The sequence below is a fragment of the Dasypus novemcinctus genome, chromosome 16, assembly GCF_030445035.2.
Source record: "Dasypus novemcinctus isolate mDasNov1 chromosome 16, mDasNov1.1.hap2, whole genome shotgun sequence".
Lineage (NCBI taxonomy): Eukaryota > Metazoa > Chordata > Mammalia > Cingulata > Dasypodidae > Dasypus > Dasypus novemcinctus.
The window spans coordinates 28,355,490-28,372,860 of record NC_080688.1 but is presented as its reverse complement, the minus strand read 5'-3'; the positions used below and the strand labels follow the sequence as shown (position 1 = coordinate 28,372,860).

The 17,371-nt window shown below is 39.8% G+C and overlaps 1 protein-coding gene across 1 annotated transcript in view; it reads left to right on the top strand.

The window, feature by feature from the left end:
• Positions 1–1,874: 1,874 nt before the first annotated feature.
• Positions 1,875–17,371, top strand: part of ARHGAP28 (Rho GTPase activating protein 28) — a 179,983-nt gene continuing 164,486 nt past the window's right edge. Inside the window, exon 1 of the mRNA XM_023591273.3 lies at positions 1,875–2,176. Coding sequence (XP_023447041.2) covers positions 1,998–2,176 — 179 coding nt within the window. The 5' untranslated portion in view covers positions 1,875–1,997. The remainder of the gene's footprint in view (positions 2,177–17,371) is intronic.

Here is a 17,371-nt window from a genome sequence, read left to right as displayed (position 1 = left end):
GGGATCCACGGCCACCTCTCCGCTCCGTGGAAAAGGCCGGTAGGCTCTATTAGCAGCATCCGACTGGACGCAGGGGAGGAAAGTGTACTCAGGGCGCGGTCCTTGCCGACTGTGATTGAATTACGTGGTAGAACGAAATGATTCCTAGAAGAGAAGTAAGGGCGATTCCACGGGAAGGCGTAAGAGGGTTGCTTTGAATTAGGAGTACCTAAGAAGGTAGTCGGAGGGTGTGTAAGGGCTGGCAGGAGCAAAGGCAGAGGAAGGGAGACGGCGGGGAGGCAAAGGTGGGCTTACCGGGCGCTGGGAACAATATCGTGGCAGTGATGAGAACACATCTACTAGAGACCGTGTTAAGGAGCTTGGACTTTGTAGCTAGGGACTACAATTGAGAGTTTTAGAAAAGGGGAGGTTCTTCTAGGTTTTAGGACCTTGAGAGGAGTTTTAAGAGGCTGGTGATTGAAAGTAATAAGCTGTCAAGGAGCAATTTGCAATCACTGAGGCCGGAGGTGGTGAGGAGAGAGTGAGAATGACACCGTGTGAGTTAGAAACACTAACTCTTTGTAAATTTCTTCCAACATAAAATTGGGATAATGGTACTACCTACCTCACAGACATGTTTAAAGAGCTGAAACACAGGATGTGAAATGTGTTTTTTTTAATGTTGTTACTCTCTTACCCCTTTCATCAACAAAAACATTTTCTTAAAAGTTTTTTGGATGAAAATCTTTATGCAGTCCTTTACATGCTTTGGAAGTACAGGGAGAATAAGTCGACCGCTTCTTGAAGGAAGTGGCAGGGAGCACGAGTATTTCCTGAGACCATAGCTCGTGCTTGGTGCTTTTAAGTCCACAAGATGAATATTATTTCCCCCATTTCACAGATGAAGAGACAGAGGTTCTGAGATGACCTAGGTCACCCAGCCAGGAAGGGGTCACCTAACTCCCCTTTCCATCCATCACACTTGGTGTGTGTGAGACAGTAGATAAAACATGTTGTCAGGGTGGGAAAGATAATGTCAGTGTGTGTCTAGTATTTTTCAGGTAGTTGATTACAAGAACCTCGTTTTTCCACTTGTGCTATTTGTCTTATATAGGTGAAGACTTAGGCTTCAGACTCAACATTTCTCCTTATGCCCTTTTTTGCCTGCCTTCCTGCAGTCCCTCCCAAACAAAGACCTCTGGAAATAATATGCATGCAGCCCATAATAATCAAGTCTAATTTTCAGACAAGCTGAAAATAGTATCTGTTAGTTGATCAAGCCTGGGGGGAGGAAGGGGATGTGGGAGTGAGGTAAGAGTCTGGCTGCTGGGGCGTTGAGGGAGGGAAGTGTTTTGCCTGCCGTAAAGGGAATTACCTGACCCTAAAGGAAATCACGTTTATTGTAACTTGACTAAGTAAACAGCAATGCAATCCAGTTCTTCAATTTTTGATGTGCATGCTTTACATGAGAGTGTCACATTGTCTTCCTTTCTTCCCCAGACCCCACCTTTTAGATCTGGCCTCTTTCTTTCTCAGTGCAGCTCACTAAGGAATGGTTTCTTTCTCTCACTGCTGCTGCCAGGCAGGAAACGTTCCCAGCCACTGGATAAGCCGCCCGTTTGCAGGCAAGAGCGGGGGGTGGGGGAGGAAAAAAAGGAAAAGGAAAAGAAACAAAGCAAGAACAACTTTACTAGAGCAGCCTGGCCGAGCCCGAAGGATCCCGGCGGGTTTCCAGTTTCCAGGACTCAGGGATACTCCCCCACAACTCCTCCCCCCGCCCTTCCCCCACTCAAGCTGGGCTTGGGGGCGTGCTTTGAATTATATGCTAATGTATGCTAATGAGCCGGCCGGCCGGGCAGGCCCGGCTTTCCCCTCCCGCCTCCTGACAGCCGGCGGGGAGAGCGGCTCCGGGGGCCGGGCCATGCCTGCCTGGGGGCACGGGATCGCGTGAGCCGAGACCTGGAGAAGCGGGTGGCCGCCTTTGTTTTCGGGCGGAGCGCAGGCATGCGCCCGTGACGATGGAGGTCGGGGACCCGGGCCGCGTGGTGCTGACAGCCTACCACTCCTTCCACTCGTGCCACTCAGCCGGCGCGGCCCGCCCGCGCGCGCCCGCCCCGAGCCCGGCGACCGGGACCCCGGCGACCGGGACGCCGCCGCGCCGCGCGCCCCAGGGCGCAGCCCGCCCGCCCGGCGGCAGGTAAAGGCGGCGGGTGCTCGCTGCGCGCGGAGGGCACGCCGCTGGCCGCGCGTCGCAGCTGCGTGCCCTGCCAGGGGTCTCACGGCCGGCACTGGGTTGTTTCAAGTTTTGGTGCGCTGGACGGGCGAGTTTACCGTTCTTTGTATTGGGCTTGATTGGAAGTGGGAAACGCAGTAGAGCTAAGGCTTAAGTAGTTGGCTAGTAGGGGTTAGAAGCAGAGTTGTACTTAATAGACATATACTTCACTTCTGCAAATTAACCTAGTAAAGCATTGCAGAGTCTTTCAAAAGTCACTTTAAATTAAGCATAAGCAGAAAGTGAAAACAATTCAAATGCCACTTAAAATACCCAGAATACTGTTGAAAGCTTCTTTAGTAACTGCATGCCACCTAAGCTAAGACTAAACTAAGCCAGATGGAGAGATTCTCTGGAGAGATTCTCTAAAAAGTGAAGCTCAGTAGACTTTACAAAACCGATTTTATTTCTAGGTTTAAAAATTTTTTCAGTTGCATAAATACATTGGCATCGCTCTTTTATTATTGCTAATGTTTTGACTTTATGCTGTAAATGTAATCACAGTTTATTTCCTTTGGGTCAAAATAGGTCTATAACCATCTCACAATGTGCACTGTAGATTAAATCAAGGATCTCTGTTAAATTACCGTATCAGTGTTTGTCTATTTGATACAAGATAAAGACCAAAGAGACTTCCATTAACTAAAACAAAAAGTGTTAGACCTTTAGGAAGTTTTCAGTGGGTGGTTAAAATATTACAGTAATTAGTGAGTTGGTTCCATATATGACACATATTTAGAGAAAATTTTGTTTGTTTAAATGTGGCTATTTATCTGCTATGGATCCATTGATGAATGCATTTCTTTCTTTACAAATGGGCAGTTCGAGTGGTGTGCTTTATTTTCAGCACATTATTTCCAATCATTTCTTTTTTTCTCATACTTTTTTCCTTAGTTATGTGATAATGATTACTTCTGTTTCCTAATTTAATTGCTTTGTGATGGTCTCAACAGATTGTGACTTTATTTCAAGGAATATCTTTCTGGCTAGTATCCATGAGAAGAACAGACTACATCAGTATGAGCTCTATGTTGGGCTTGGCAAACAAAGAAAATATTGTTTCTTCCAAAAAGAGCAGCTCAAGTGAAATGTAATTTTTATATAAAGACAATGAGAAAATAGCATTTCCTCCCAGCTTTAGAGGTTCTGCACATTTCCTTAAAGCCTGCTTGAAGCTGCAAACTTGCATTTCATTTTTCTCTAAGGTTTGTTTTTTTCTAAACATGATTATCTGCTACCATTACTCAGATAGTGGAGTAACTAAATAGATGGAGGGAAGGGAAGTGATTTGATGAGAAGCCTGGGCAGGGTTTGTGCATTTTTAAAATGGTTCTGGCGTAGCTGTGCTGTCTGTAACTCCCAGCAGCTGTCTAGTAGTAATAGCCAGATTCTGCCATTTGGGCGAGCAGAAACTACATCCCTTTTCAAAGCAAACTCCAGGGAGAAGTTCCATTAACTCAGCATGCGGTCTTGGGTAATGATAACACACTGAAGAAAAAGAGTTGCGTGTTTCAGCTGGTGTTTTATCATGCAGTTGATAAACAGTGCTCCAACTTTGCATTTTCAGTTACAACCCTGCACCCTCTCTCTAAGAAATCTTTGTGCCACCCTGTGTCACCCACATTCTGATTCAGGAGGCAGACTGCCCCACCCCCCAACTGAATCATGGGAGAATAGCTTACTTAATTCCTTGGTTTCCAGCCACAGCAATCAAAAAGAGGGTCCTGTATTTCCAAGGAGCTAGAGGACACCATTAATCATGGGTCTGATAACAGAAATAATCAGGCCCAAGTTATTAACCTTTGACTCACTAACTGCTGATCAATACTTCCTTTCAAGCCAAGGCTCAAGCTCTTATTGTGCTCCTTCTGAAAAAGCACTCTCTTTTTCAAGTCAGAAGTCATAACCCTATTCTTTAAATTGCCTACATATTTGTAACATATTTGTAATGATCAGTATGACCTGGAAGAACGAGCTATGGTATCTGACTTTCTGAGTATCATCATTCTTCATCTCGTGGTAGCATAGGCTCAATTCAAAACAAACTCTTCCCTTATTTTCCAGGCCTCTACTCCACTGGGGTTTATGTGTTTTGGGTTTCTTTTTAGCCTGTTTGTTTCACTAATATATAGTTCCCTTTCCCCTCTCTGTATTTTGTCCATATTTTTCGCTACTGAATCCCTAGAGCAGTGTGTGGCACCTTGAAGTTGTTTACTTATTGTGTGTTTGTTGAATACATTAATGAATTCCTTCCAAGTTTATAAAATGGTCAAGGTAAAACGGTAGGATTCTTAAAAGCAGGACTTGGCTATTTGCACCTACTATGTGCCAGCAACACATTAGATTAAAAGAAAGAGAAATGAGACTCTGTCCTGGCACCAGTTTATCTTTGAGATGAATTATGTTGCAATATTTTAAAAATAAGTTTCCAGATATAAATCTGGATTTCCAGCTTCCGTAAAAAAATCAAAGTGTCCAGCCCACACCGCTGTCTGCCAGCACTAGGCTGATGATGGAGTATGGCGGTTCCATGTACGTGGGATGTGGATTCACCAGTATGCCCCACTCTTCACCTCTCCCTGTCACTTACCAACACCGAAGCTGATGTCACTTGCTTTTTTTCCATTGGGCCTTTGTCTTTTTTTTTGCGGAGGTACTGGGAAATCGAACCCAGGACCTCATACATAGGAAGCAGGTGCTCAACCACTTGAGCTACATCCACTCCCCTGTGACTTCTTTTATAAAGTAGTAGCCAGTGATAGATAATGAATGGTCAGCTACAGGTCTGGGTCAGATGCCAGACCCCCAACCCCCCCACACCGGTTATTACAATGTGGCTTTGGGCTACTTGTTTCAGCTGCTTAGAATATTGTCCAACCCAAAGGAGGCTCCAGATATGTGAACTGCATTATTACTTTTATCATTTTTAATCACAGGTATTGTTTATGTAAAGAAGAGGTGGAAACATTTTTGGTGCCCATGTCTCTGTCAAGAGTGGAAAAAAAAGCTGATATCAAGAGGGCCTTGCTTTCAAGAAAAGTGGGGGCATTTAAAATTCAAATAGTTGCTGGAGGGTTGTAGCTCCCGTCTCAGAATTTGTGAGAATGTAAGGGTTTGATCACTCATTCTAATCTCTTTTTGTAGATTGGTTAAAACTATGTATTCCATTGGTTAAAACTATGTATGGATCATAATGAATGAAATCACTCCAAATCATATAAATGCATTGACTGTTAGAGGGAGTTATATGTAACTAAAAGATTCTAGGTTGGGCTAAATTGGCAAATACATCAATTTCAGATTTAAATTCTTTTTTTAACATCAGTATTCAGCATAGATAAATTAATATTTTGATCTCTAACATGGATATTAGCCTTCATCCATCTCCTGCATTGTTGGAATTTCACTATGTTGAAAATATACTTTGGGCTTATAAATAAGAGCAGTTAATACTTCTTTGTTCTTATGTTTTTGTTCCTTGAATTTACCTGGGGGAAATTTGCTGTTGGCCTTTAAAATGCTCCCATACTTCCTTTTGAGCTGTTGGGATTTTTCTCCCTCTGCGTTCCTTTAAGTATTGTTTCTTATTTATTTTCTACAATTTCTACCACCATATTCCTTGATTCTAATAGGACAAAAAGATGGATAGGCTTGGTTGTTAATTGTCATAATTCTATTTTCTCACACTATTTTTCTCTTTTAAAGTTTCTGGCAAATTAATTCAGTCAATCCAGTATTTCAGTGTTACTTTTTCATTTGAATTAATTAATGTTATGGCAATAAAGCATCAATTTCAGCTTGAATTTCTGGGTTGATGGGCAATTTAGGTTTATTCCAAATTAGGAAAACAGAACACCTTATTCTGTGTTTGCTCCTTCATCTAACTAACATTAATATTTCCATAAAAGTGAAGGAGTCCTTTTGCCCTTGAATTTCAAAATTATAAGGAATTCAAACCACTGCAGAAATTATTTAGGCAACCAAGACCCTCAGAACTATAAGGAGTTGTTAGGAGGAGGCAGAGTAATTCCTTATTTCACAAACGTTCTATATCTACATTCTAGTAAAGGATAAATCTCTCTTCCTTTGAAATAAATGGTTGATAATGTCTTTAGAATCATGTGATTTTTTTTGCAGAGAGTGTAAGCTTCTAGAGTCTTATTCAGAATCCAGAGAGACAATGTTGACATGCAAAAGAATTCATCTACAAAATAAAAGACATTAGAAGGTAAAGCTAGATCTTTTGTTTTTCAAGGCTTTTTAAAGTTATATACAAATGATAAATACAGCATTTTTCTGTGAAGCTATAGTATGAAGTGACCATGAATATATCTGATGATGTTTATCTCATTATACCATAAACTTCCTGAGAGGACAAAAATAGAAGAGGGAAAGAACCAGCTTTTCCTCAAAATAAATATTCAAGCTAACCAAGGTTATCTTAGAAACTCTGATTCTACAGCAATATTAAAACTTTTGTAAAGGGGATATTGCTTTCTAATATCATAATTACTCTTTATAATGGGAATAATTGGATTAAAATCGAATTGGCCATGATAAGAAATTAAATTTTTTATTTTGAAGAAAATATTAACTTTAGCAACTTTGAATGACATGCTTATGGTACTCTTCTGGTATGAAATTACATTAAAAATTTTTTTTTCAGGGTGTCAACTCCTGTTAAATTAAGACTTTATGTACGTTTTGTGTGCGCTTGTGTGCGCATATACACATATACCAAATTCTGGGAAATAGTAGGCAAGCTTTTTATAGAGGATTTAAAACTTGTCATGGGAATAAGATTCTGACGAGAGAATAAGGTATTTACAAGCCATTCTTTATGTTATGGTTGAAACCAGAGTTAGTGTCTCTGGTTTCTTTTTACAGCAGGGCCCCCGCTGAGTATAGGTACCTCCATCTGTAGAGCTGGTGGAAAACATCTGGCTCATTTCCTTTGATCGTGCCATTTGGCTAAACATTTTGCCCACTGCTCCATCCATTTTGAACCTGCTCAGTTTTCCGTGGTCATTAATCCCGAGTGTATATGCCAAAATTCCAGGAACCCAGCGTGTTGTAAAATCACCTTTATGCGTAGGGTGAGGACTCTTTCTGAACTTTGAATTCTGAAATAATTTTTAGACTTCCAGAAAATTTGCGAAAGTAGGACAGAGAATTCCCATGTAAACTTCACCCAGCGTGCCCTCTTGATACGGTGACGAGTCCCATTATCAAATGGGAAAACTTCACCCGGCGCAGGACCATTAGCCAAACTACAGACCCGATGCTGATTTCACCGGTTGTTTTTCACGAATGTCCCTTTTCTGTGCTGTCATCGAATCCAGGATCCTACGTCGACTTTCGCTCTCAGGTCCCTTGAGTCTCCTCCAGCCTGTGATGGTCTTTTTCTTTTGTGACCTGGTTGGTTATTTTGTAGGAAGCCTCCAACATGGGTTGGTCTGATGGTTCAGCATGATTTGTTTGAGGTTATGCATTTTTCGGTGAGAAGTTTTCTCAGAAGTGATGGTGGGCCCTTCTCAGGTGAGGTACATTGTGTTGACATATCTTATACAAACATCCCACTTCTCTTCAAAATTTCCCATATTGGTTTTAGTATCCATCTTGCCAGCAAGATTTATTACTGTGGTGCTGTAATGGTGATTCTGATTCTCTCATTCCTTTTACGTTTGACTTACTTTATTTATTTTTTGTTTCTTTCTTTTACTTGACTTACTTTTTATACCATAAAATCCACTCACTGTTCTCAACGGATTCAGTTTGCTTTACTGACTTTTCCTTTATAGGGTCAACCAAATATAAACAGACACCAGGACTCATGTAACCTATTGCTCTTTTCACAGTTTTGCCGCAAAATACAATAAAATGGTTCAGTTTTATTCAGTCTGGGTTCATGAAAGCTATGAAGAGAAATTCCCTAATTTTTAAAAGCTCTATGATTTTTGGAAACCAAATTTTATTATAGGCTTAAAAGAAAAAAATAAAGATCAGAAAGATGCAGATAGCTAAATTAAATTCTGCATTAGGAGAGTATAGTTGATGTGTAAATGTCCTTAAATCCCATTTTACCTGAAGAATATTTTTGAGACTGTCCTTCTAATTTCCTAAAAGTAGTTTCAAACTTGATGGAAAATAACATCTTAGTGTTCCTGAGATGTTATTTGACTATCTGCAAGTGTATTTTAACTAAAGTAAAGCTTCTAATTTGCATAAATCATATTTCTTCCTACTCTGTCTTCAAACAAAACAATTTCATTTCTGAAGTAATTCCAGTTCTCTTTTTCCTCAACCACATGGTCTCTAGATATCAGCTCCAGCCAAGAATAAGAGTAAAATGCTATATAGCAAAGCAAAAGAAGTAATAAAATGTTTCTCTGAAGAAATTTTGGAAATGCAGTTTATCCATTTAAGCAATAGCCTTTGTTTTTCTTAAGCTTCTTTGGGTAAAAATGTTTATGCAGTCAAATTACCTTTTGCTAGTGACTATCATCAATGATACAGTATGATTTATTATGGTATAATAAAGTAAAGTCATTATTAAGATGCATAAGTTTGCTTGCCATAATAGTAAATAGCTTATATGTGTTTATTGTTTCATTTCATGTGTAACTTAAATTATTATTTATTATTGCTATTTTCCCCCATTATTTTCAGGCCTTCCTGAAAGCCTCTAGCAATATTTCTTTGTAATATTTTTACTTTTAACATGCTTGGTAATTTACTTTTGGTTATGTAACCAAGCATGTTAGAACTATATGTAAAAAAGATACTTCAAAGGAATAATATATATAATTTTTTTGGTAAAAGGATGTGATAGCATTTAATTTAGTTGGTTTGAGAGTTTTAGCTTGCTTTCAGGTTCTTGCTGTGTTCTGATTACATGTGTTAATGAGTTTTTGTATAATATAGCATTCTTTATCATATGAAGTTTCATGTATCCATTTCTTGGCGATTACTGAAAAATTGCATAAAAAGCCAAAATAACAAAGAATAAAGCTTCAAGTTGCTTTATTCTTTAACATTTGAAGTAAAGAAAGTAGTATATTGTTTTACTATATATCATCCTCTTAAATATCTAGGATTTATGACCACATTCTTTGAGTGTAAAGTGTGTTATATTACTCTTTTAATAAAGGAGTGCTACAGATAAAACTATCCATTTGAAAGACATTAACTACCATGTAATTCCAAGGAGGGAGAACATATACTAAACATCACTTAGAGAACCAGGTTGTCTCATGTTACTCTTCAAAACTAATTAAATCTATGCATTCCAGATATGGCCCCTTAGATGAATACATGGTGATTGTACACACACTCAGATTATAAGCGACAGGTAAGAGGAAATTGGAGCCAAAGACAAAGTCATGTATGGTATTTGTTAAAATTGTGAAATAGTTAAGATTTATTTGTATTATTTCAGTAATTCTGAGTTGTGGTACTGATTACCTTTTATGTAAAGGAATCTTTACATTTCTCCTGCATTTTGTGCATTTTCTGTCCCTTTGTACAACTGTAGTGTATAAGGGGAAAATCTCTTGAAGTTTCCTTTTCAGTATGCACTTACGAAAATCCATTTAGAAAACACCCATCAATGAATTTGCCTGTAGAGAAATCTGACAGGTGCTTAGAAAAAGATGTTAAATATCTTAAAACTACCTTATAGCTAACGATATGACATTTCATCTCTCTCCTTCCTATTTTTCACCTCACTCTCACTACCATCCTTAAACGATTCACACGGTAGCCAAAGACAACGTGTCAATAGCTGGGATTAAGCCCAGATATAAGTGCAGTGTGATTTATAAAATAAGAATTCTTAGTGCAAATTGAGAAGCAACACTCCATGAGAATTAATGGGGGCTTCCTCTTTCCTCCCCCAATTTCAGCCAAGTTTTCCCCTTATCCTGATGTGAAGCAGATCAGGGACCCAGGTTCTAGACCATGCCTTTTGTGGAGGCTGGCTCTGTTCTAAATCGAACTCAGAAATGTAGCAAAGGCAGGAGAGGTTGTGGAAATCTAGAACCCCAGAGCCACCTCTAGGCTCCTATTTGCGTAAGCACGTTCTTGCCCACCAGTGACCTGGGAGCCAGGGATGGTGCTTACCTCAGTCGGGCTACACATATTTCCTTCGGGAAAACTAATCTTGGGCCTCTCTTGGTATGGTTTGAATTTTCTGGAGACATCAGAGCCAGACTGGCCCCTATCAGAACTGAGGGCCTGAGTTTGCTTTTCAAGATACTCGTTTTGATGGACTTGGCTTCTTAGGATGCCAGAATGGGACAGTTATTTTGTTTCCGTAGATGGTGGTCTGGGCTTCTCTGCCATGTCTTTTGCAGCCCCTTCTCACTCTTCTTACCCAGCCAAGGAATTCAGAGTGTAATACTGATAGGAATTAAGCGTCAGGAAAGACCCATCCCTGGTGAGGGTTGCATAGAACGATCTCCCTGGTACAAGTGGGAAGCAAAGTATGGAAAAGTGTTTTGCTAGAGGCTCATGTGGAATAACCAGTTTGTTGAACCAGACTCTGAATTTAGTTCTGCTGACTGCTGCCTACCTGCTCTAATAACCACCGCACTCCCTCAGGCCCAAGAGAGAGCCTAATGTTTTTGAGCCGCCAGGCCCACGACAAGGAGAACGTCGAGGAGGGAATGCTGGTTCTCTACCTGGGAATCATCAAGGGCGTACAGAACTAGAGAGAAGTGGAGCACGTTATGAGGATATCATTTCTTTAGCTTCCTTTAAAACTTAATTACACCTACCCAGGCAGATGATCTTACTCAGTGTAACTTGGAGAGTCTTGAAAACACACTTGATATAACTTTTCATTGGCATCTTAAAGGAAAACATTTGCTGACCTCAACGGAGTAAGCAATTAAAGAGGGAAAAAGCTGACTGTAAGTTTCCGCAGATTCTGTTTTGCAAAACAGAAGGATGCCTAGCTCCGGCAATTTTTAACATACCACAATTTAAATTCTCTCCTCCTCGCTTATAAAGCTCAGTGATTACAAGGTCGACTTGGCAACTGTTTTTGTAAAACTCGGAATTATGCTTCGTTGCAGAAAGCTCTGCTCTAGAAGACTCCCACCTTCTCCCGTTTCTGGAGCCATGTAATTGGAAAAAAGCAGGCCATGCTATGTGTGTTGGAAGCTGTGTCATCCCTTGTGAGGCCATGAGTCAGTAGCACAATAGCAGCTAAAACAATGTGATTCACTGCTTATGAGAAACCCAAGGGAAGCTGATTTTGATTATGGCAGGCCTACATAAACATGATGCTTCTCTTAACCAGACTCTAAAGAAGTTCTCATTGTGAGAATTTTAAAAATTAGCACCAATTCTCTTTAGATTTCATAGAAGTACTTTGCTACTCAGAGGAGTTTGTTTTTTGTTTTTTTTTGGTAGTGGTAGTATACATGTATGTGTATATATATATATGACATAATATTTTCATTTTACCCATTTTTTATGTGTACAATTCAGAGGCATTAATTATTTATACAACGTAGTGCTACAATTACCAGCCTCCATTACTAAAACTTTTTCATCACCAAAACAGAAACTCTTACAGAGGGATTTTTAAATCTATCATGAAAAAGTACTCTTTTAGTCAACCAAAATTTACCCGAGTTAATTCTCTCTTCTGTGCCCTCATCTCACCTTCCATCCATGCTGAATTCAGCTCATTAATATTTTAATTCAGTTTAAGACCTATTGGGTTAAAATCCATAAAATCACAATTTACCATTGTGATTACTCTGCTCCGGATGCCCCAATCTCTCTTCCTGGATGCTTAAGATGGTTTTAAAGAGGCCCACGATGAGGGTAGAGAAGTTATTTAGAAGGCTAAAGTAGCAGTTCAAATAAAGGTGAGGGCCTAGACCAGATCATAAGCTTATGGGTGACAAGGGTGTAACTGATTCTATGGGGACAGCAAGCGGTGGAGTTGGTGTTGCTAATTGAGTGTAGGCTGGGGCCCAAGAATGTTGGCTGGGTCCTTGGGTTTCTCCTTGGTGGGTTATTAACTCAAACTGGGAATTCAGAGCTGAGTGTCAGTGGGGAGAGGAGAGTTTAGCATGTGCAATTTTGAGCTTTAGGTTCCTGGCGCTAGTTAGTGTGCATGTCCACACTTGGAAGTTTGGGAGGGAGATAAAGGCTGGAAGTCCTAAGCTGTCTATACACGGGAAACTGCAGCATTTGGGGATATAAAAAACTGAGACTGGGTGAGATCTGGCAGGATAGAATAGAGCCTCTATAGAGAGAGCTCTGGAATAAAGGTGGAAACCTGGGAAAAGTCCCAAATAGGGAAGGACAGAACACTGGGAACCTGTGACCGGGTAAGAAAGGATCGGGATGTTGTGGGCGCCAGGACCAACCATCTCAAGAGCAGCCAAATGACAATAATATAAAGACTCAAAATCGTCCACTGGATCGAGTGTTGGAGTAGATGATGATCTTTGCTGAAGTGAATTTAATGGAGATGTGGAAGCTATTTTGCTGCAGGTTGCAGAGTGAACGTGCGGTAGGAAGTAGAGGCAGCAAATAGACCTATTCTTTTAAACCTTAGCTTGCAGGAAAGAGAAGAGAGAGAAGCGGCAAATTTTGAGAGGGGGAGCTTTTTCAAAAAAATACTCGAAAAAGACCAGAAAACCTGGTAAAAGTCAAAGAAGGAAACCAAGCATTTCTAAAATGCAGAATTCAAATACATTTAGTCTCCTACTTGAAATCCTTTGATAATACAGTTCTGCTGGTACGATGAAACCTTATCCTTGGCCTCACAATAAGAAGTCAGTATTGTTAGGACGAAAACATTGTCTCTTTTGTTCATTGCTGAGTTCCTTCCCTGTCTTCCCCACACCCCTGGGAAGAACCTGCTCTTGGAAGCATCTTCACAAGTGGTTGCTGAAGGAATACAGTGGAGCTGAAGTGTGGAAGTGTAACCTCTCGTTGGGGGTGGGAAACCATGGGGAAAATCTTCCAAAATGGTAGTGTTACTTCCTCCTTGAAGTCTCTCTGGCTGACTCCCACCTCACGCCAAATGGGTCACCTCCATCACTGTGCCCTCACTACCTTCTATACCATTCCTCCAATACTGATTGACCTTATCCAACTCCTCATTATTAGAATGTTATACAGCTGACTTCCTTCTCTAAACCCACGAGTTTCGTTGGTGGCCAAGACCATGTCTTGTTCCCCTCAGGATCCCTGATCTAATACAATGCCAGGTTCGTATACACTTCTTGTGTAGATGAACAATAGCTCAAATGGTATTGAAGGCAATATCTTATCAAATCTAAGATTATTTTTTCCTAATTCATTGTTACTTTTGACCCTAGACATATTAGAAATCTTGGATTTAGTTATTTGGTTAGGGTTGCAGTGTTCTGACCTGTCACACCCCCTGCTTTGCCAGAATCCACTAAATTAACATTTATCCGTAGGATAAAATAAACCATGGATAATATGCTATAAAGTGGAGAATAATTAATAAAAATCAAAACTGGCCCCAGTTGTAAACAGTCATGCGTGGACACAAAATTGAGACAAGCATGAATAGGTGATTAATGGAAGGTAAATACGTCGTCCATTGCTCTAATGATTAAATTTTGCTTGAGGGTCATTTCACTCATAAAAACAAGAAGAATTTAAACTGTTTCTCGCAATAAAAGCGAAACTTGGGGAGCCTGCTTCCCATGTACAAGGTCCAGGGTTCGATCCCCAGTACCTCCTAAAAAAAGGCAAGTGAAACTAGACAAACACTTATGGCTACCCTCTGTGACATGCACTGTGTACTCTCTTGGGTACTGGGACTACAAAAATGGTTAATATCAGTCCTTGAGTGAGGATAACAGGCCATTTCAGCTGCAAAGTATGAGTGCCTTGAGGGCAGAAACTTTATCTCTCGTCTCTGTATCCCTTGGCATTTCACCCAGTGTCCCATCCAGAGTGGGCACCCCCGACCTGAATCAACGAATGAATTCTTTGGAGAAGAATGCAGGGGATGCTTTGGGATTGCAGTGCAGGTGTACCTCATGCTTGGGATTCAGGTCATGGAGAGAGGGCGTGAGGCAGGTTTCTTGGAGGCGGTTGTAACTAAAATCTTACCATGTGAGTAGTCAGTCATGGGAAGGAGAGGGAAGAGAGTTCTTAGCAGAAGTCATAGTGCAAGAAAAAGGCCCAGCAGCCTACACCAGTTTTGGTTGTCATAGCTGAGCTGGTGTAATATGACACTAGAGAGGGAGGGTAGAAACCAAGTAATGTCTACCTGGGGTGAAATGATTAGGTAAGACTTAAGTCAGTTACCTGCCTCATTTCATCTGGTCAATGACTTTTTCCATTAACTGACCTCAAAGGCTTCTTCTACCATCCATGTTCTATTTTTCCCCATTGTTCTGTTGGAAATGAAGGTAATTAGATAATCCTAGATTTCTAACCCAAACCCAGTTTTTGACCTGTACTAATTTTGTAATCATACCTCTCCCCCTCTCCTGATTCACTTTGCTTACTTGATTGATATTTCAGGTACTAACAGGTTCAGTAGCATGACCTGTTGGCTGATTTTAATATCTTCCATTCCTCTAGATAATGTCTGGTGTGTTTCCACCATGCTACCTTAGTCAGGATATCTGCAAGATGTTTGTCTTTAAACTTCTCTTCAAAAAACTATAGCCTGCTCAGTAAAAGTTGATTTTTTTTTTCTGTCCAGCAGAATTGATTTTTACTTTTCAGACGGTTGGGAAATTGGTAGCCCAAACAATAGGAATGTTAGGTATTCTGTAAGAATGCCATGGAGCTTTATTTTATTTTTGTGCAAGGTTTAAAGGGAGCCTTCATTAATGATATTTTTTTATGCATTTATTTACTTGTTTGTTTATTTAAAGCACCGAGAGCCACCAAACATACTCTCCCTCTCCTCCCCTCCACCATTCCCAGGTAGTTCTAATCTACTTTCTGTCTCTGAATTTGATCATGCAATATTTGTTCTTGTGTGTCTTGTTTATTTCAGTGAGCACAGTGTTTTCAACGTTCTTCTATGTTCCAGGGAAACTTTCGTTCTTTTTTTTTTCAAGATAAAATTTATTAATATCAAATATGCTAGATTTAATACCTTAAGATGTATTAGTATGAAATTAGAATAAATTTAAAGCAATTTAAGTGAAGCAGAGATTTCCAAGAAATGTATATGTTGTTAAATATTTTCTTTTTAAAAATTGGTCTGTTTAAACATAATTTTTGGATAATGTTTAAGCATTACTTTACATACTTGAAATAAACATTTATTTTTTAAGAAATTTAAAAAAAGAATCCATTTAAAACAGAAACTTGAAGTTTGAAGAAAAAAAATTCATCTTATTTTTTCCCCCCATTTTCTGCTTTTGAGGTGTTTTATTTTTTCCTTCCCAGAACTGCAAGTTCCCCAAGCTGAGGTGTCCAATGACACACTGCAAGAATGTGCCTGTGAAGGAAGCAGGCTTTAGACATTTTCCCTCTATCAAGAAACCACCTCTTTTCCCCTTCTCTTTCTCTTCCCCTCACCCTCTTGTATACGCCCTCTGTAGGGAGTGAAAATTATATTCAGGTAGTGATCCTAAACACCTTTATGATTTCTGAAGATGTACCCACAAACAAACAAAAATACAAAACCTGTATTTAATGATATAAGTGACTTTAAAAAAAAGGAGGAATACATGATCTACAGTATAATGTAGCTCTTAAATATTTACTTTGAATAATTTTGCCCCTTGTAACTGCCTTTCAAAACAAGACATTTCCATCACCCCAGAAATTTCCTTCAGGCCCTTTTCCCATCAAATTACCCACTTCCTGCCAGGCAGCCTTGTGCTGACCTCTGTCACCGTGGAGTAGTGTTGCTTGTTAGTGGAATTCATATAAATGGAATAATAAGAGCATGGGTTTTTGTGTGCGCCCAGCATCCTTTACTTAGCCTAATGGATTCTGAGATTCAAACACACCATTTTATCAGAACCTGCAAGTGCTAATAACGTATATAGACCCTGAATGATTTTATTTTATTATTGTGCCTGTCATCCAGCTGTCCTGCAGGTGTCAGCTGTTGGATATGAGGGGCTAAGCAAGGTGGTATTAACATGTTTAGATGAAAACCCATCGTGATTCCACTTTAGGATTCTACTCTACCACTCTAGATCTGGAAACTCCTCTCTCTAAGGTCAACCCAGACAAAGCCTGGTTTTTAAAATTATTATTTTCTTCGGTGTGATGCATTGTATTTTATTTTTTTAAACAAATCAATTTTTTGATGCATGTTAATAAAGAATACCCTTCATCCAAAGTATATAATCAGTGGTATTTGGCATAATCACATAGTTGTACATTCATTACTTCAATTATTACTAGAGCATTTTCATCATTTCAATAACAACAACAATAATAATAAGCAAAAACAGACAAACAAGAAAATTCTTCATCTCTCAACCTCTCCATGTAGCATGCTTATTTTTATTGCCTGACCTATTTGCTCTGTCCTCTCAGAACCCCTTCATTTTCCTTCTCCTGCCCAAGGTAGGAATCACTCGATTCCCACAGAAGGTCTATTTGCTTAATGTTTAAGGAGTTTTGTCTTTTCAGAGCATCTCTGCATGTTTTAACCTCTAAAGGTAAAATTCCAGATTTTTAGGAAAGTTCTTTATTTTTTTTTAGATTTATTTTTTATTTATTTCTCTCCCCTTTCCTCCACCCCCTGCCCCATTTGTCTGTTCTCTGTGTCCATGTGCTGCGTGTTCTTTTTGTCTGCTTCTGTTGTTGTCAGTGGCATGGGAATCTGTGTTTCTTTTTGTTGTGTCATCTTGTTGTGTCAGCTCTCCGTGTGTGTGGCGCCATTCCCGGGCAGGCTGCACTTTCTTTCGCACTGGGCGGCCAGGAGAGTTCTTTAGACACACCTCAAAGCACATCATTTAACACAGGGACTGGCAAACATTTTCAGCAAAGAGTCAGTTATTTTGGGGCTTTGCATTCCAGTGCTGTTGCAACTCTGCCATTGCGAGTACAGAAACAGCCATAGACAATACTTAAACAATAGTGTGGCTGTGTTTCAATATAACTTTACTTACAAAAACAGGTACTGGGCTG